Source organism: Denticeps clupeoides, chromosome 5, assembly GCF_900700375.1.
Source record: "Denticeps clupeoides chromosome 5, fDenClu1.1, whole genome shotgun sequence".
NCBI lineage: Eukaryota > Metazoa > Chordata > Actinopteri > Clupeiformes > Denticipitidae > Denticeps > Denticeps clupeoides.
The window spans coordinates 18,917,420-18,937,367 of NC_041711.1; the positions used below are offsets into that span (position 1 = coordinate 18,917,420).

Consider the following 19,948-nt stretch of genomic DNA (forward strand, 5'->3'; position numbering starts at 1 on the left):
GGTTGCCATGGCGATGTGAAACGTGAGCTCACTCTGGAGCCGCTGCTCTGCTTCAGGTGCTACAGGGACTGGGTGTTGGTAATGGAATCTGGAGCCCACTCAACGGCCAGGCACTTCGGAAAAAAAAAGACTTTAGCGTCAGCGCAAGTCACCGCAAGGCGTGTCACCACCATTCCCACGTCCGAGACCACTCAGCGCTCAAGCCTTTTAAACTGGAGATCAATACGCCCACTGCAGCATATCGGCTGTACAGGACCACCAGCCAGTCGGATGTGGGGGAGGACACCGAGGACAGCCTCGGTTCCTCGTTTATCTGACGCTCTTCCATGATTCCCAGGGATTAATGGGAGCAGCAGGAGTTTCCTGACCACTTGGACGCAGCTTTTCTCTGGAATTATTACAGTGGTTATGTTTCGGGCTAGTGGTGAGGATGACGTTGCTCCAGCAACTGGGGTGACCAGATATTACATGTCAGCTTGGATAGGAACTGACATTTCAATTAAAAGGACCTGAATTTCACTCCAGCCCAGATGCTGCTGTCTGCTGATTGGTCGGTGTGCTGTAGTCATGTATGTTAACGTCAAACAATCTTTCAGTCATGAAAACAAACAAATCGGCGCACAAGAAGACATGGACACCTGCAAGTGAAGTGATTGTCATTGTGAAACACTGCAGCACAGCACACGGTGACACAATGAAATGTGTCCTCTGCTTTTTAACCACCACCCTTGGTAAGCAGTGGGCAGCCATGACAGGCGCCCGGGAGCAGTGTGTGGGGACGGTACTTTGCTCACTGGCACCTTGGCGGATCGGGATTCGAACCGGCAGCCTTCTGATTACGGGGCCCCTTAACCGCTAGGCCACCACTGCCGCATCAGAAGCAACACGTTGATGTCCTGTTGTGCATCACACATTCACAGTCACACACTGTGTGGATTGAATTGTTGTGGATTCACTTTAGGAGCGCATTACCATACAGGAGGCTGATTGCTTCGTTGGTTGCAGGTTCTCAGCTCTCTGTGGGCTTCAGATCATTTGAACCGTTGTGTGTGAGGATGCGTGTTACTGTTTGTTTTTAACGTGAGGGTGTTGGCCACATGACATTAGGTTACGCAATATGCTTTGGAGATGTCGGAAGACAGGAAGGCCTCCTGTCTGCGACATTTCCACCTCAGGCGTACCTGAAGATACACAGAGACATGAAAACCATGGCCGTCTTTTCTTAGTTGTCGAGTAATGGACAGAGAAGGGGACATTGTGAGTGCCTGTGATGCTCTTGCAGCTTGTGTGTGTGTTTGTGTGTGTGTGTGTGTGTGTGTGTGTTTGTGTGACTCACGGTGCTGGGAGGCAAACATGCAAAAGTGCACATAAGCTTTCACTTGAAATCCGAGCACACGAAGCACGATTTCACACACACGGGACAGAGCAGTGGGACAGGCCAAATGTACAAGAATGCATTTTGATGAACCTGCAGTTTATTAATTAGATGTTTTTAATTGTTTGTTGCAGGGTGATATATCAAACATACTCGATGTGCAATTTAGTAAATGACAACATTGTGAACATAAATCCTAATGTTATGGTCATTATTAAACAGAAAGCATGATTCGCTTCTCTGCCCCGTTAAAGCCGACAGCTTTGTTTGCCCGCCCATCCAGAAACCTCTCCTGACACATGCGCATTTTGTACCGGGAGAGACACAAATCCACGGAGATAAGTGAAAGCCCACTTGATATTTGGATTCATTTAGATTGACCTGACGTCCTCTTTTCCCCAGACGCAACTTCCAGGCCTGGAAGTTTCGCCTGGTCGAGTTTTTAGATTTGTCCGTCTTTTTGAGCTGCCTAAACATTTGTCACATCATGGGCACCATGACACCTTTTCACTTCCACTCGTGCTCCCCTCTGTCGCTTGTGCTAGCAAAAATTCCACGGGGCACAGGTGTGTGTGTGTGTGTGTGTGTGTGTGTGTGTGTGTGTGTGTGGGGTGTTAGCGATATGTCCACTAACATGATTGGGCGGGAATAGGCCTGTAGGATGCCCACGAATGCTGGACAATTCTAAAAACCCAGCTGCACCATGTCTCAAAGAGAAGACAGATCCAGGGACTCCAAATCCTGAGCTCCAAGGGTCAATAAATTGGACTTCCATTGATAATTGTTTTGTGTGATTTTGTTGTCAGCACATTCAATTATGTAAAGAACAAATGATTTAATATGAATATTTAATAAAGGAGCAGTGAGTGTAAACAGTGTATATTGTCTAGAGCAATTTTATCACAATATTATTTTTAGGCCATTTTGCCCAGTTCTAGTTTGTTTCTTTTGTTTACCCTCCATACAATTCTTAATAGTTGAATGTTCCAGATCTTTTCTCCTGTGCTCTCATCCATTCATTATAAAGCTCTTCCTAATAGACATGAACTGTGGTAATGCTAAAATATAAATTACTTGTTTTTAAGCAGTCTTATTCCCCTTTTCATCCTTTTCTTTTTTTAATTTTCTCCCATTTATTTTTAAAATGAGAAGCACTTCCGACTAGGCTATCAATCTCTCTCATTCAAACAGAGCAGAAAACCGAAGTAACATTGTTAACCATGTCAGTAAATTCCACAGATCCAGTGCTTATTAATTCAGTTGGCAACCTTTCAACATGTCTGGTCAAGGTCAGCAAGCCGCTTCTGCCTGACTGCCTCCCTGCGGCCCAGAGGCGGAATTAGACAAAAGCCATAAGTCCGCACCAATTACATCAGCACAACAGTAGCTAAGGTTGAATGAAAGAGAAATGTCTTTTTTAATTTCCAAATATTATAGGCTGATGTACTAATGAAACCAAAGCACGCCAACTTGCATGGTGTGCTTATTTTTTTGGTGATATGAATATAAGTGTCTGTGTGCTGAAAATGTCCAGTCATATATTAGCCACAACCGAGTGCTTTCATTTTGCCATCGTCTCGCTCTCTGCTGAGCTGTGATGCCACCTTTCCTTTCTCTGTGTGTCTGTGTGAGTTTAAAAAGTGAATGAAAAACTACTTCCCTTAATGTGTGTCTGATTAGCACTAATGCTGTGCGAGAGCAAAGAAATAGCAGCGTGACCGATTTCCCTTCCCGCTTTCCTTTACACTCACACCCAACTACGGTCTGATCGCAGCAGGGGCTCCGTAGATGTTGCCCATGGGTCCGTGCTCATTCCTGAGGAGGTTGGAATGTAATAAAGAAAAAATGAACATTTTCTGCCATTTTCTGAGCCTGCAGTAAAATATGTCTGAGCAATAATAGTAACAATAGTTCTGTCTGTGTCGTTTAATACTGACTTATTTACAAGAATAAGGACAATTTAGCATTTTAAGCAGTTTCCTACATTTTTCATTTTTCTGCATTCAATTTAAACCACCTAGTTTGCATAGATAATGAAATGAATTGTAATCCAAAATCATTTAAAATATGTTTATAGTTCTGCACTTCGTTGCTGACATCAGTACATCAGTATTCTTAGTTTTTTTTCACCTGCATATGATTTCATTTCCAATCCCCAGAAACGACCTATGCTTCAGGCATGAGGTGCAGCTCACAGGTGAGGTCTGCAGAGAGCCGAGAAATTGTTCAGTGATATAGAACTGTTCAGTTTCTATTGAGCACATCAAATTTGTCATAGACATTATATCTGGACCAAGTACCCCGGAATGTAAGTGAAGCTATTCAACAAATGTTTTTAATTCAGACTGTTATTGACTCACACATTCCGCTCTGTTATGTCGACAAGAACACCTACACACAACACGCCCATCATTCAGCTTTCAGTACAACAAGAGAGGACAATGCCTTTACAGTACATGGAGCTTGATTCCATTCTATTTTATTCCGTGTAAATGATTTACAGATGTGTCAATAACTCATGGGAACCCGAACCCTATCAATTAACGTGTTAATGGTTGTGATTATCTTAGAAATATTTCGCGGAGACACATGGGAACAGTGTGCAGAGACCAGATGAAAAGAATGAAAATAGTAATGTAGGTGTGATAGTAACCTAGTGGGTAACACACTTGCCTATAAACAAGAAGACCACAATTTCACAGGTTCAACCCTCACTTGGTTTGTTTCTGAGCAAGGCTCTAGGGGGACTGTCCCTGTAACTACTGGTTACAAGTCACTCTGGATAAGTCCATCTGATCAATGCCATATGTAAATGAAACACTGAAGCAGGGTGTTTTAAATGAGCAGGTCAATTCTACATCACGTCCATCTGGGTGTTTAGTCTTAATTATGATTAATCATGATTAGTCACTTTAATTTATTGTCATTTTTACATCTGTTTGAGGTTTTCTTTGTGAGGATCTGAATGAGGGAAAGCCACGTGCTCACAGCTGCACTCTTGGATGAGGAAGAGTGAAATTGAGGTGGCAATTAAACTGGAGACTGTCTCCATCTCCGCCCACTGTTGCCCCGTATCACAATTACAGTAGCAACTTGTTGGTCCAGAAGTTATTAGGATGGCAGCTGTTTGTTTCGCCATTTTGCATGGAGGGTGTGTTGGTAGATGGTGTGATTGGAACAAGTTTCAATGTTGCACTTGCTCAAGTGAAGACATGTATGCCTCTATGGGTTATTTTTTAAAGTCAGACAACTTTGAAGAAGAAACATGAAGGATGAGGCAAACAGGGATTTGGGATGTGGCCAGGATGGAAAGATGTTAAACCCTCTTTCTCTTTTTTCTCTATCTCTTTCTGCAGGCCAGCTGAGCGGTCAGGGGAAGACCTTGACATCATCTTGACCAGGCTGAAAGGGGTGAAGACCTTTGAGAGGTTCCACCCCAGCCTACTGCAGCAGATCTGCATGTGTAGTTTCTATGAGTACCTGGAAAAGGGAATCACCTGTAAGAGCCAAACACAGACACACACACACACACACACACACGCTACAAAGGACAGTAGATTTTGCCAGCCAGATCCTTGAAAACTTTCCAAGGGAATCCCCATGCTGTTTCTAGAAACTAGCCTGCAGGAATTGTTCTCTTTCCAACCCCTACTCCATCTGGATCAAAACAGAATTTACTGCTAAATGTTGCATGTGGAAAAATATGAGACAGGAACTTCAGAAATTTGTGATATTCACATTGGTTTGCTCAGCTGTTATTAGAATTTCCTCATAGTGTCACATTCGAGGGACGCAGCAGAGACAAATATTGAATGTTGGGGGAAACAATTAACCCAATTGCGGTGCGCTGATGTTGACGCTCATGCAATAAGAACATGCACCAAGTATACAGGGTTAAGGCAGGAAGATGGAGAGGAAGGAGAACAAAAAAATAGTCTTACTTTTTCTGAAGTTGGGTCGAGTCGTTGGCGTGTGAGTCACAATGACTGAGTGCCAGACAGCCAGCAGATTATTACGATTTTATATACATTACTGGTTGTGGTTATCCATATCAGTGTACAGGTAGAACAGAAAAATAGGTATTTTGAATATGAATATGGCAATGTGTTGTCATTATTTCTTTCCTGATACATCATCGATATACTGTAGTTTCAATGTATAGAAGTTTATGCTGAACACGTGTGTGAGATACAAAGGAAGGAACTGAGTGCAAATCACTTATGCAGGACATGTTTCCTCAATTAAAAAAAAATTAAGTAAATTGTGAGGCAATTAATTTTTATGTTGTATTTGAGGGATGTTTTTCATCTTCTTTTATACTCCTGACATAATGATACTGAAGGAAACTTCTCTGCAGTAGCACAGCATAAACAATATTTTGATTGTTGTGAAATTCATGGAAATTCATGAAATTCCTGGAATATTATATGGTTTAATATACTATGGAATAATATATGGTTTCTCTTCTCTGTATGGTCACTATGCTGATGTGCTTTTTGCAGTGTACCGCCAGGGGGACATTGGCACCAGCTGGTATGCAGTGCTGTCAGGATCTCTGGACGTGAAGGTGTCTGAGACGGCTAACCATCAGGTATGGTGAAGCCACTGTATGAAGATTTGATCCTGTGTCTCTTTTGGGACATTAAATCCACTCATGCGGATAGGAATGTTCAGAACGTCCTGAATACCCTTTTTATTACTGAGCAAAAGGACACTGTCATATCTCTAACTGTCCATGACTCTTAAACTAAAGGTCACAGAGAAGCTGTTAAACTTGCAGGAACATCCTTTGGACATGGCGCTGGTCCATCTCAGGCTGGACATATATCTTTGTGTCCATTGTGCATTATACATCCCAGTTTCCTGACATGTATGAAAACTGGTGCCAGAATTTCTTACCTACACTAGGTTCTAACCTGCATGTGCTCCTAGTCTCCTAGTTTTCACCTATTGGAAGTGAATGTGTGTGTCTGTGTTGTTTGGATTGTGGTATGTGCTCAATAGAGGAGTGCATAAAAAGAAGCTGAATTTCTCCACAACCCTGGGGTTCTGCAAAACTGCGGGAACTGTTGGAAAAATGGTTAGATTCCAGGGGTGGCAGTGGTGCCACTGATGTGGCAATGGTGGCCTACCGATTAAGGAAGTGGCCCTGTAATCAGAAGGTTGTCGGTTCAAGTCCCGATCTGCCAAGGTACCACTGAGCAAAGTACCGTCCCCACACACTTCTCCCTGGGCGCCTGTCATGGCTGCCCACTGCTCACCAAGGGTGATGATTAAAAGCAGAGGACACATTTCGTTGTGTGCACCGTGTACTGTGCTGTGTATCACAATGACAGTCACTTCCCTTCACTTCCACTCTCACACAGACTTGATTCAAACCGGCTCGTATGTGTGCATGTGGCATGTTGTGTGTGTTAATGTCTAGAAATGGTGGCGTCTATTTTTATGTGCATGCAGGTGTATGTGTATTTACACAAGTTAATAAAAATGGAAGCCAATTTCATATGTTGCATATTTATTTTTCATATGTCCTCACAATGTTAGAAAGAATATGTTCAGTTTTGTTGTTTAGTGAATGTGCGTTTAAATATGAACGTGTGAGGTTGTGTTTGAATGTGAATGTGTGTTTAAATGTGTATGTGCCTTAATGTGAAGATGTGTTTGTGTGTGTGCATTATTTTTAGTCTCAGCACTTTTAAGATGTTGGTTTACAACTCAGTGAACACTAGAGTCTCTTTGTGTTGAGTATGTGTGTTTGTATTCAGTGAAACAGGTTTGTGTGTTGATGTCTCTCTATGTAATGAAATATTCACTGCGTGGCTCTGGGCTAGACCTTGTTTCTAAAACGCTCCAGAGAGGATTCCTCTGTCTGACTGAGGCCTTGTACAACTCACAACATCACAGAGTCTGTGATGAAAGTGTGTGTGAAAGTGTGTGTGCATGTGTGTGTGAGAGAGAGAAAGAGTGAGACAAAAATCTTCAAGATGATTCTAGAATGTTTGTTGTCAGCCAAGTCATGTACAAGTACACAGCAGATGGAGAATGTTGCTGTAAAGCAACGGTCACAACATTTCACGACAAAAGACAAGACATACTGTCATGACAGGGTGGACACAGGGCAGAGACAAAATACAAGAGGGTTAGAATCCAGGTGCAGGTGTGATTCCAGGTTGGACGCAGACGGTTGCACATAGACACCGACATCTGCTCCACCGTGCGGCCACATGACAGGAATAACACACAGCAGAGTCCACACGGACACAGACCACACCTGCCATACATACAGAACCAATCAAAAGTTTGGATGCACCTACAGTACAGGCCAAAGGTTTAGACGCACCTTCTCATTCATTGTATTTTCATGACAATTTACATTAGTAGATTCTCACTGGAGGCATCAAAACTATGAATGAACACATGTGGAGTTATGTACTTAACAAAAAGTGGAGACCTGGCCTCCACAGTCACCGGACCTGAACTCAATAGTGATGGTTTGGGGTGAGCTGGACCACAGAGTGAAGGTAAAGGGGCAACAAGTGATAAACACCTCTGGGAACTCCTTCAAGACTGTTGGAAAACCATTTCAGGTGACGACCTCTTGAAGCTCATCGAGAGAATGCCAAAAGTGTGCAAAGCAGTAATCAGAGCAAAGGGCGGCTATTTTGAAGAAACTAGAATATAAAACATGTTTTCAGTTATTTCATCTTTTTTTGTTAAGTACATAACTCCACATGTGTTCATTCATAGTTTTGATGGCTTCAGTGAGAATCTACCAATGTAAATGGTCATGAAAATAAAGAAAACACATTGAATGAGAAGGTGTGTTGTACTGTACTCATTTATGGGTGTGGCATTTTTTACATTCTAAAACAAAATTGAAGACACAGGACTATGAAACAACACACGTGAGGTTACATAATAAACAAAAGAAAATAGCAAACAAAAGTTTAACATTTACATTTCTCCAAGGCAGGGAGCTTTTGCTGAGATGGCAGCTTTTCAAACTCTTTGCTTCTCTTGATCACCTCAAGTTAAACAATGGGAATGGTTTCCAACAGCCCTGTAGGTTTATGTTGAACTCTTATCAATTACTGTTAATGAGCCTCTCACAAAACAGCTTTTGATGATGACAACAGTGAACAAAGCAGACATGAAGGTAAAAAGAGGCGAAAAAACAGATTCATCAAACATACTTCCTCCTGCTACATAAAAAACAACAACACAATTTCTTGCAATGGATTCTTCAAAATGGTTCCATCTTAACCACCACAGAGTAGGTGTGTCCAAACTTTTGACTGGTAGTGTGTACAATGAGTGGGGGTAGGTAACCAGTTAAGAGTGGCGCAGCTGTTGTTCTCCTTCCACCACCCAAAGGAATGCGCACTAGAGGGATTGGTAGCTCTAATGTGGGAGTGTGTGGTGGGAGTGTGTGAATGAATTGTGTGGGCCAGGTTTCAGATAGTAAGAATGAGAGTTGATGCTGTTGTTGTTGTTGTTAATGTTTAAAGCACTTTACATTTACAGCATTTATCAGACGCCCTTATCCAGAGCGACTTACAATCAGCAGTTACAGGGACAGTCCCCCTGGAGCAACTTAGGATTAAGTGTCTTGCTCAGGGACACAGTGGTAGTAAGTGGGATTCGAACCCGGGTCTTCTGGTTCATAGGCGAGTGTGTTACCCACTAGGCTACTACCACTACTACTAATGCCGGTTACACTTTGAGTAACCGGCATTGTTACTGCGTGCACATTTAACATACTCTTACATCTTAAAATATGTTGTAAAGGCGGATACCAAAAATTGCTTAATTCTCTCTTTCACTGCAGGATGCCGTCACCATCTGTACCCTGGGCACTGGGACAGCCTTTGGCGAGTCCATCCTGGACAACACCCCTCGCCACGCCACCATCGTCAGCCGGGAAAACAGTGAATTGCTCCGCATTGAGCAGAGGGAGTTCAAGACACTATGGGAGGTGTGTGTATGTCTTTAGAGAGGCAAAGCTTACAACTACATGAATAGTTTAGTTTGCTAATTGTCAATTGATGAGATTTGTTCATGATACGGTGAAAAATGGCCTGAAACCACCAGCAGGAAAATCAGAGCAGAGAAACAACAAAGCAGACAACAGGCACCAGGCAGAACAGGTAAAGGTAATGGTGATGAGTGGAGACCCGGCTCAGTAGCTTTGGGACCCGCAGCTTCTCAACTCTGAACAGACCCGCTGAGGTCTAGCAGAACTATACACTGAACACACTGAATGTGCATAAATGGAAAGTGAATTCTCACATGTGAATGTTTGGCCAGTTGTGGCCACACGAGGCCACTGTCTCATCTTATATAAAAAGCAGCTTGTTAGAAAACCAGGCTGTAGCATGTGTGTATTTGTGTTTTTTGACCATATGTCACCACAAATATTGAAAAAATGGACACATTTTCCTTATTTACAAAATATCTTTAGTGCAAAAAAGATTGAATAAACATATACAATAATCCTAATAATCCTATTTGCCTTAGATGTTTAAACTAATATGTGCTGTAGATAAGTTCTGTATTTGTGTTTCTGGCATTATTTGCACCTGAAGAGGAGAAGATGTGTGATGAGGGGGGAAGGGAAGTTCTCATTTTTTATTATCAGTGGGCCAAATAAATACTGTAATGCATGCATTTGCTGCTTTTAATCCGCTATTGTACATCATGTTGTACATAACCAATGAACCGGTTCCCATAGACTGAATCTTTGTTCCTATTGCACGCACACATACACACTGATATAAACCATAAGGTGAGCATACGGCATACTGTCTGGACCAGTAGTGGATATTTTCAAAGGCCTTGAAAGTGTAATTAGACTGAAATCAACATGGAGAATAGAAGCAAATGAATTATGCATTACATTCAGTAGTGAGACAGAGAGAGTGTGTGTGTGTGCATGTAAAAGAGACACTAAAATAACTGTAGATACAGCAAGTGTTTATGTGTGTGCACATAATTATGTAATACATGAACACAGTCAGCACTGGATAATACCCTCAGGTCTTCTGAACACTGCTCTACTCTCCTTTGCATTTTATTTAGAATTGTTCATGTTCATGTAAAATCGGAGTTGAGAAAAGTCCAAAGCTATATGACACTATCCAAAATTGGAATAATCACACAGAACAAATATTGGATAATTTAAATGATTTATCAGACAGTAGTCAGATAAATTGCATTTATGCACCTATATGCATTTAAATTATACAGATCACTGAGTAATAGCTGTGTGAGATCCTCAATCAATTCAATGATGCATATTTTTCTTGTGGTCTATCCTATCTTGGCGAGTCTGTGGCGCAGCGTGATCATTCACAGCTCCACGAGTTCTGCTGCAATTTGGGGCAGTGGCGGCCTAGTGGGACCCATAATCAAAACCCCGAACTGCCAAGGTGCCACTGAGCAAAACACCGTCCCCACACACTGCTCCCGGGCGCCTTTCACGGCTGCCCACTGCTCACCAAGGGTGATGGTCAAAAGTAGAGGACACATTTTGTTGCGTCACATCTGGGTAACAGGACATCTACAGCACATCTACAGATTTGACAGCTCAGTGTGTTCTGTGCTCGCTCTGTGTGGAGTATAAATAAGAACAGGTGGGTGTTAAAGGGTGAAGACCTGGAAACTTTTACTGAGTAGCCATTCTGTTGGCGTGAGTAGAGTGTTGAGTTGCGTGTGGATTGGTTGTGTCTGTAAAAGAAAAGCCCCTTTCCATTCACAGAGAGCTCCGGAAGTGGCACTGCAGGCACAGCAGCGGAAACAGAGGCACTGAAAGAGGCCTTCTGTAGTACGAGACAGGGCACTGGTTCTCCTGTCTCCTGTGTTAAAGCCGTCCTTCTCATGTTGGCCAACACACACACACACACACACACGCCTGTCTTTTCTCTGCAAACACTATTTAGTGGCTTTAATATTTTATTACAGCTATTGTTTTTACAATGTGCTCCAGGCAATCTGGTGTACCAGTCCTTTCTATCCCTTTTCCTTACACACTCACACGCATCGAGTCTCACTCTCTCTCCCTCACTAGTAGTGCTGTTCAGGGCTGTCAAGTGCAGCCTTGTGATTGGCTCAGAGGGATCGCCTGGCAACCGCTGCTGGAGCTCTGCCTGAGACTTGGCTAGAATGAGGGAGAGGCAGATGACTGACACACACACACACTCATGCTGATGGACCATTCCTATCCTGGGTGAGTGAGTGTGTGTGTGTGTGTGAGAGAGAGAGAGAGAAAGGCTGGTTTGGTTTGCTGGAGGATGCAGGCATGTAGGATGTTTACTGAGAGCAGCGGAGAGGCACGCGTCCCAACACTGAACCTAAAGCCCCTCAGCTGGTGAGTGAACTTGGTCATGTTTGAAAGCCTGGGAGCCTTTTTCTTGTGCAGCAGGGAAGCACTGCTGCAGCAGCACTCTGATACAGATGTACCACACGATCATAAACTTTAATCTGGCTCTGGTTATGGAGTTTTCTTTTGTGTGTTGGAGGCAGTTTTCTTTAATCACTGTTAAAAGACTGGCAAATTCATTTTGACAAACATTTATTTAACCTTGATTATTGTTGATATTGTCTTATAAAGGCAGATATAAGATGAATATAGAGGCACCATTGGGGTGAACTGTACCAGGATCTGTTCAAATTCAGGCTTCCTGGTTCAGGTTCGGTGTGTGTAGTGTTTGTGCGTTTGAGTGAGACAGAGAGAGAGAGAGAGAGAGAGAGAGAGAGAGAGAGAGAGAAAGTGTTTCATAATCTTGGGTGAATTATTCAACCTATATAAGAGCAGCCAGCTGGAAAGTGTGTTAGTGTGTGTGTGTGTTGGGCAGAGTGGGATCAGCAATCAAGCATGAAAGAGAAAAGAAGAACAGAAGACTACTTAGGTCCTAACAACATTCTTTTGATGATCCTCTTGTTGTTTCCTGCACCTCGTTCTGGCTGCTTTTAGGAACTGATCTGGGATCTGATTGGAGTAGTAATATTTAACCACTCAGGGCTGAATTTTACCCTGGAATATTTAAGAGACACTTCTGTCTTGTGCAATCGCTCTCGGCTTCCCTGCCAGTGTGTGTTTCTTTGACTTATTTAAGGCTGAAATGCATGACTGTGTTTTTGTTGTAAAGCCAAGGCTGTAAAGTATGAATGTAATGATCAGTTAGTTGTTTTAAGGACCTAGTGGTTCACAGTTTGATATATGCTGTGATCATTATGTAATTGACATGATATTGTCCTGCCCTGGCATTGTCTTTAGCAATTTTATAATATAACACACAATGGGTTTCAGTGAGATTAAGACTGGTATCCCGCACAAATGGGGTGGTAGTAGCCTAGTGGGTAACACACTTGCCTATGAACCAGAAGACCCGGGTTCAAACCCCACTTACTACCATTGTGTCCCTGAGCAAGACACTTAACCCTGAGTTTTTCCAGGGGGGGGGGGGGCCTGTCCCTTTAACTACTGATTGTAAGTTGTTCTAGACTGATAAAGGTACAAACAGCTTCATTTGTAATTCACACAGAGGGTGAAAAGGCCATTGCTGGTTATTTTGTGTCTTGGGGGGGTACGAAAAATGTTTATGGTTCATGTGATTTTATTCACTCAGTGTTTTAACAGTCATATTGTCTGTGAGTAACTTTTACATAGACTTTGGGTAATTTATTCTTCCTTGGCTTGATTAAATTTGATGCAAATCTGGCATCACATTCAATGCTGACTGATAGTGAGGGCCGTGTATGAGGATTATGTGTGAGGTCTTTCCATGGTCTTTGCCTGGATTCTTTAATCGGGCGATGGGGGAAGCACAGGGATCCCTCTCTCCTCCCCTGTCCACTGCATCCCTCTCTCCATCTCTGTACATCATCAGTGATTATCTGCCTTTTCTTCTGATGCTCCATTACATTTTCTTCATCCTATCCTCTTCTCTCTTTTTCCTCTGTCCATCCCTCCCTCTCATGCCATTCCACTGAATGCCCTTGATTACCTTCAGTAGGACAATGTGGCCATATTGAAGAGAAACACTAATGACCTGCCATTCACCTGGCCAGGCAAGTGTGTATCCACATATGTGCGTTCCCGTGTTTGCATTTGTCTTCCCATTCCCAGCTGCGGAATACTCAAAAGCAGTCTTATTGAAATGATGGCCCAGGTGAGAGCAGCTCATTTTTCTTGTTTGTTTATTTGTTTATATATTTATTTCCAGGCAGCTGTGCTTCCCAGCTGCATTATTGCATAAGGGATTGTCATGGTGATGGGCAAACAGAATGGGCAAAAAGATGGACGCATCCTGTTCCAGCTCTGTGTTTAGTCTTGAATGAATTTAATAATGAGCTGGAAATAAAGGGATGGGGGTTACAAAATGGGCTCATTTTAGTAAAGAGAAACATAAAAAAACAAGAGAAGCAATTAATCAAACGTTTAAATTCATTCAGGAAGAATACATTCAAAATCTAGGGTTGTGTGAATGAAATCCCATAAATGCATGTAATATTACAGGCATTTGAGTCAGATTTTTCTCACATTTTTCACATGATTTCCCTGTATATTTCCTGTGAACTCCCATAATTCACCAGGCACTCAAACTCAATAATGAATATTCCTTATGCACTAATTGCACTCTGAATGAATTTGGTGGCTAACTTCAATGTCAGGGCTGTAGAGCCAAGAAAATACAATGCAAGTTCAGCTGATTTAGATCTATTCTATCTATTCTAGTTGAATATTTTCTGTTTCTATCTGCTAGTCACCAGGAATTTTTGCAACAAAAAAAAAAAAACAATTTTAATAAATGTCAGAGTGGGAAAATTACATGCATATCAGCTTCCAACCACACAAGCACATTTCTGAAGCCCAGAATGGAAGATCGGCAGTATCAGCCTTCATTACCAATAGACAGATAGGGGCACATTTTTAGGCTTATTTTATGAGCCATTTTTCACTCATAAACATGTAGGTAGATCTGGTTATTTATTAACCATTCATTTACCATGCTGCTGCAGCATTCCAATGCATTGGGTAGAAATGTTTGCTCACATATATGCTGTTATCACATATTAAAATGCTGTATAATACTTTATTTATATGGTCTCCTATTGTGTTTCAGAAATATCGGCAGTGCATGGCAGCATTGCTGGCCCCACCTTATGCTGTGATGGAAAGTGGAGCCAACACTGACAGTGAGTCTAAAATATGCACTACTGATACATAGCTGTTTTGTCCTTGGACAGTAAATATGTAACACATAGAACTAGGTGATATTTGGATAAAATGTATAGTATTCATTCATATTCACATGAATATTGTTATGTATATTTGCCAGTCTTTCTATTATTTAACATTTTTAGATCATAACTATTAATAACAGAATTAGGTTATTATGATCAGAAATACTGAAAACCACCTGTTATCATAGAACATATTTCTAATAATTGAAAATTGTGAGAATTTTTATCTCTATTCCAATAATATGTGTACTAAAAAGGTGTAACATAACACATATCAACATAAATGTATGCAGTCAGATATGCACAGATGGAATGTAGATATGTGCACACAAATCAATTTATAGTTTCATTTTCAGACCTGCCATACACACACATGCACTCATTCACATCAGTGTACACAGAGATGCGCATGCATGTTAAAGAATGAAGTGATCCTGAAACACACAGCACTCACACATGTCTGTATTTCCTCAGGGATGCCAGATAAAGAGAACCTGAATAATGACACTCTCAGTTTCATGACCAAGAATAAGGTAAACGTTGTCCAGGAAACACTGAGCTTATTATCTTCCTGTTCTTATAATGTAGATGTTTTCCTTTGTTTGCTGTCTCCACCAGGTTCCCTCTGAGAAGATCCTGAGAGCAGGAAAGGTCTTACGTAATGCCATTCTGGCCAGAGCACCACATATGATCAGAGACAGGAAGTACCATCTGAAGACCTACAGGTCAGTCCAGACCTTGTGGAGGCCTTTGAAAGAGACAATGGGAACTTTGTGAAAAGTGTGTACTGTGTTTTTGTCCTGCAGACAGTGCTGTGTGGGTACTGAACTGTCAGACTGGCTGCTGCAGCAGAGCGCATGTGTTCACAGTCGCTCGCATGCAGTTGGCATGTGGCAGGCTCTGCTGGAAGAGGCTGTCCTTAACCATGGTGAGAACATGACCATACCACAACCACTTCTCAACCAATCCACAACCATGCCACCACACAATGAATCTAATGAAATATTTATCACATGTACTGTATAGTTTTGTATACATTATTTAAACCTCCGATATTGGGGTTTGTCATGTTTGGAGCAAAAATGTTGCCTCGGTTAAAAATGTGAATATGAAAGATTCTAAAATGAGTTTTTCCATTTTTTGTGTTTTTAGTGGACCAGGAACTCAACTTCCAAGACAAGTACCTCTTCTACCGTTTCCTAGATGATGAGGATGAGGATGCGGTGATGCCCAATGAGGATGAGAAGAGGGAGGCAGAGGAAGAGTTGCAAGAGACCCTGCTCTTCCTCTCTCAGATTGGCCCTGATGCGCACATGCGCATGATCCTCAGGAAGCCGTGAGTGCTGACTGATCATGCTGCTTCTGCTCCCGTATCGCCTGTTAGAAACATGAACAGAGAGCTGTACACTAATAAACATAAATATCTTGCACTGCCACTTTTCTTTAATCTTTGTGGACTTGCTAACAAATCTCCAGGCAACTGAACAATGTCGATAAAAGGTCTTTTGGACGCATTCAGGAGTTTAACCTCCCTATGTTCCCACAGTCATGGGCAGAGGACCGTAGAAGACCTAGAGATCATTTATGACGAGCTGCTCCATATAAAAGCCCTGTCTCACCTCTCCAATACAGTAAGGATGCTGACATGTCACAAACTCAGTCATTGTTACTCTGTCTCAACCTCCCAACAGTAGTTTGCGAACTACCAAGCTTGTGTGTGCCTGTTCTGCAGGTGAAAAGGGAGTTGGCAGGGGTGCTCATTTTTGAGTCTCATGCTAAAGCAGGCACAGTGTGTGAGTATAAATGAACATTCATTTCATGTAATTTGAATAATCATTTTGTCATTTTATATTTATATTATAAATATAAATGTTATTATTATATATTTAAAAAATACATTTACCCACAAATGGGATCAGAATTGAAATATGATTATGAAATATGATCTTTGCACTGACAGTGTTTAACCAGGGGGAAGAAGGGACATCCTGGTACATCATCCAAAAGGGCTCTGTCAATGTTGTCATCTATGGCAAGGTAATTTTTGCTTCAGATGACATATTGTCTATACTGAATATATTTGATCAGGTTTATCAGTGGATTATGTGTCCAGTTAGGGCCATAATTCTTTAAGGTTTTTAAGCACAGTGTCTACATGTCTGTGTGTCCTGAGCAGGGTGTTGTGTGTACTCTGCATGAGGGAGATGACTTTGGGAAGCTGGCGCTAGTAAATGATGCTCCACGTGCTGCGTCCATTGTCCTGAGAGAGGACAACTGCCACTTCCTGCGTGTAGACAAAGAGGATTTCAATCGTATTCTCAGGGTGAATACACAACGGCAATGTATTTCTATGTTTGACATTATAAGTATGTACAGTACATGCATGTGTGTATGTGTGTGCAGGACGTGGAGGCCAATACGGTGCGTCTGAAGGAACACGACCAAGATGTGTTGGTGCTGCAGAAGAGTCTCCGCCCCTCTAGCCATTCAAATGTCCCTGCCCACTTCAAGTACACATCTATCTATCTATCTATCTATCTATCTATCTATCTATCTATCTATCTATCTATCTATCTATCTATCTATCTATCTATCTATCTATCTATCTATCTATCTATCTATCTATCTATCTATCTATCTATCTATCTATCTATCTATCTAACTATCTATCTTCACAGTAGTTCAATTTCTTGTTTCAGATACACTGTGATGGCAGGAAGTGCTGAGAAGATTCTGGAACATCTTTTGGAGACCATGAGATTAGAAGTGCATTATACTGATCCAGGTATGATCAGACATGAATCTCTTTTAAAGAGATTTTGTACATTTAGTTCTAAATGAGTGGTTGTGATGGTATATTCATTGAGTGAATTACTGTTTATTTGTAGTATTTATCATATTGCATTTTATGCAGACCCTGCCCTGGATGACTTTGTGCTAATGCATGGAGTCTTCATGCCTATCAGCCAACTCTGTCCAGCCCTGCTTGCCCAATATCCTTTCTGTTTTTAGAGCTGGCTCGGGGTCATCTGCGGAAGACTGTTGCAGATGCTGTTTGATTCTTATCAGTTTTCTATTAAAAATTCATCAGTTTAGAACTGTGCTTAAAACATTTAGGAGCAAATTGGTTCCCAGCGGTGCACTTATCAACCACAGTGTGTCCTTAAGAGTTTTTGCAGAGAAGCACATTTCAAAATCTTGCTCAGATATAGGACAGGATTAAACAACCACCACCTGGGTGAATTCTGTGAGACCTGCTCCACGTGTGAGACTTGCTTACCTTAAACTACTGTAGATGGCAGTAAAAAAAATGCCACCAATGTCTGTGTTGGTAAGTGTGAGTCTTTTCCTGAGCAGCACCATACCTACCACTCCCAATCATCTCAGGGCTCTGAGCAGGAGCGGCTGGACTATGCCGTGGCCAGTAAAAGGAGAGTGGTCAACCTGGCGCTACGCTGGGCCACCCTGCTCAATCACAACCTACTGGAGGAGGATACAGCACTGGGCTTCCTGGAGGTTGGAAGTACACACTATACATACACACTAGTACAATCACAGGTATTATAAAAGTGAAGTGAAAGTGAAGTGATTGTCATTGTGATACACACAACAAAATGTGTCTCTGCATTTACCATCACCCTTGGTGAGCAGTCGGCAGGCATGACAGGCGCCTGGGGAGCAGTTTGTGGGGATGGTGCTTTGCTCAGTGGCACCTCAGTGGCAACTTGGCGGCTCGAGATTCGAACCTGATGATTACATGATCAGAGGCCAAGAGCAGGTCATTAACCACTTTAACTAGCACTGTCCCAGTACTATGATGAGATCTAAATCCGACTGATATCCTTTATGAATGTTGCTGCTATGTAGGAATGCACACAGCTGCTGGGCTATGACTTTTTCTCCAATTTTTTATATAATGTTGGATATCGGTCTATAATTCGAAAGATTACTGTGATCAAGATTGTTTTTTTTAATCAGAGGTCTGATGACTGCTACCTTGAATGAACTTGGCTAGTGCTGAGCGACAAATTCAGAATCTTAAGGATAGGATATATGACATCGGGTGCTACTTGTTTAAGGAAAATTGTAGGAAGTGGACCTAATATACAAGTACACTGATTTGATGATGAGATTAGCTGCTATGGGGAGGTTATTTGCCATAGTAATATGTACGGAGCTGTTTGTTATATTTCAAATCTTATCTCTATTTGTGTACATGCTCATACACAGAGGCATCCCGCACACATACATTTTATATGCTTGCTCACTTTTACAAATGCATACTTTTGGGGCACACATTTCAGTCTGCACATTTACACCCAAAAAGCATCCAGAGGCACCTCACACACATGAATACATATGTCTCAAACAAATCATACACACTTATAACATCCATCAGAGATATGTATGTGTTTTCTATGTCTGGTGGTGTGTTTCTGCAGGAGCTTTGTGGGTTTGTTACAAATGATGCCAGAGTGCTGCGACCACTGAAAGAGCCTCTGCAGGATCTGGAAAAGATTGTTAAAAACAAGTGAGTGTGTATTTCTGTAGGGCTGAGGCACAGCTATACAGAATTTAATGTATTGTACATTGTATAAAGAAACAGAAATGAATAACCATGTTTTTTTGCGTTTTAGTTCAGATGATGCCAGGTCATCTCAGAAAAAGGTGATCGCCAATATTAGAGCTGCAATACTGCATGTGCTACAGTTAAAGGTAAAACATTCCTAAATCTGTGCCTTATTGTGTCTGTGTTTTCTTCAGCATAAAGTGCTTCTGCGCCAGTTTAGCTCAGGGGAAGAGAGGCTCTCAAAGCGACAGCCAATCAGGAGCTTTGATGACAGTGAGTGTGCATGAGTGTGCATTGTATACTTTTCCCTAAAACTAAATTTATTGTCTCTTATTAAAGTAGAGTTTTTTGCCAATTAATTCTTGCCTGATGTGCATGTGTGTGTAAAGTCCTACTGAAGGTGTACTGCAGTGATCACACATACACCACCATCCGTGTGCCTGTGCTGGCCTCCGGCCGTGAAGTGACCACTGCTGTGGCTGACAAACTGGGCTCCACAGAGGAGCTGCTGCTGATCAACCTCAGTTCTTCTGGAGGTGAGAAGCAATACAAACAGCATGCATACACATACAAAATAAATGCACATATATACACTGACAAGAGTTACCCAGTTTATGCACTATATTAACCTAAAACCTAAGTGTGTGTGTCATATTACTGATGCCATGTTTGACATTCCTAGCTGACCTGTGGGATTTTTGTGCAGCACTAACCCCAATATTCCACTGGACTGTGCCAGAACTCATCTATCTCCGTCT

The 19,948-nt window shown here is 41.9% G+C and overlaps 1 protein-coding gene across 5 annotated transcripts in view; it reads left to right on the top strand.

The window, feature by feature from the left end:
• LOC114791327 (rap guanine nucleotide exchange factor 4-like) overlaps window positions 1–19,948 on the top strand; it is a 28,659-nt gene that overhangs the window by 4,902 nt on the left and 3,809 nt on the right. For 2 of the 5 annotated variants that reach the window (XM_028982091.1, XM_028982090.1), the window contains exons 2-21: window positions 4,732–4,874; window positions 5,878–5,966; window positions 9,204–9,350; window positions 14,500–14,572; window positions 15,095–15,153; window positions 15,239–15,345; window positions 15,427–15,548; window positions 15,773–15,956; window positions 16,167–16,251; window positions 16,353–16,413; window positions 16,581–16,657; window positions 16,797–16,943; window positions 17,024–17,130; window positions 17,320–17,405; window positions 17,535–17,613; window positions 17,986–18,136; window positions 19,063–19,151; window positions 19,258–19,288; window positions 19,385–19,463; window positions 19,580–19,726. In XM_028982091.1, the coding sequence (XP_028837924.1) occupies window positions 4,835–4,874; window positions 5,878–5,966; window positions 9,204–9,350; window positions 14,500–14,572; window positions 15,095–15,153; window positions 15,239–15,345; window positions 15,427–15,548; window positions 15,773–15,956; window positions 16,167–16,251; window positions 16,353–16,413; window positions 16,581–16,657; window positions 16,797–16,943; window positions 17,024–17,130; window positions 17,320–17,405; window positions 17,535–17,613; window positions 17,986–18,136; window positions 19,063–19,151; window positions 19,258–19,288; window positions 19,385–19,463; window positions 19,580–19,726 (1,960 nt within the window). In that variant the 5' untranslated portion in view covers window positions 4,732–4,834. The other 3 variants (XM_028982094.1, XM_028982093.1, XM_028982092.1) reach the window with 3 other exon arrangements.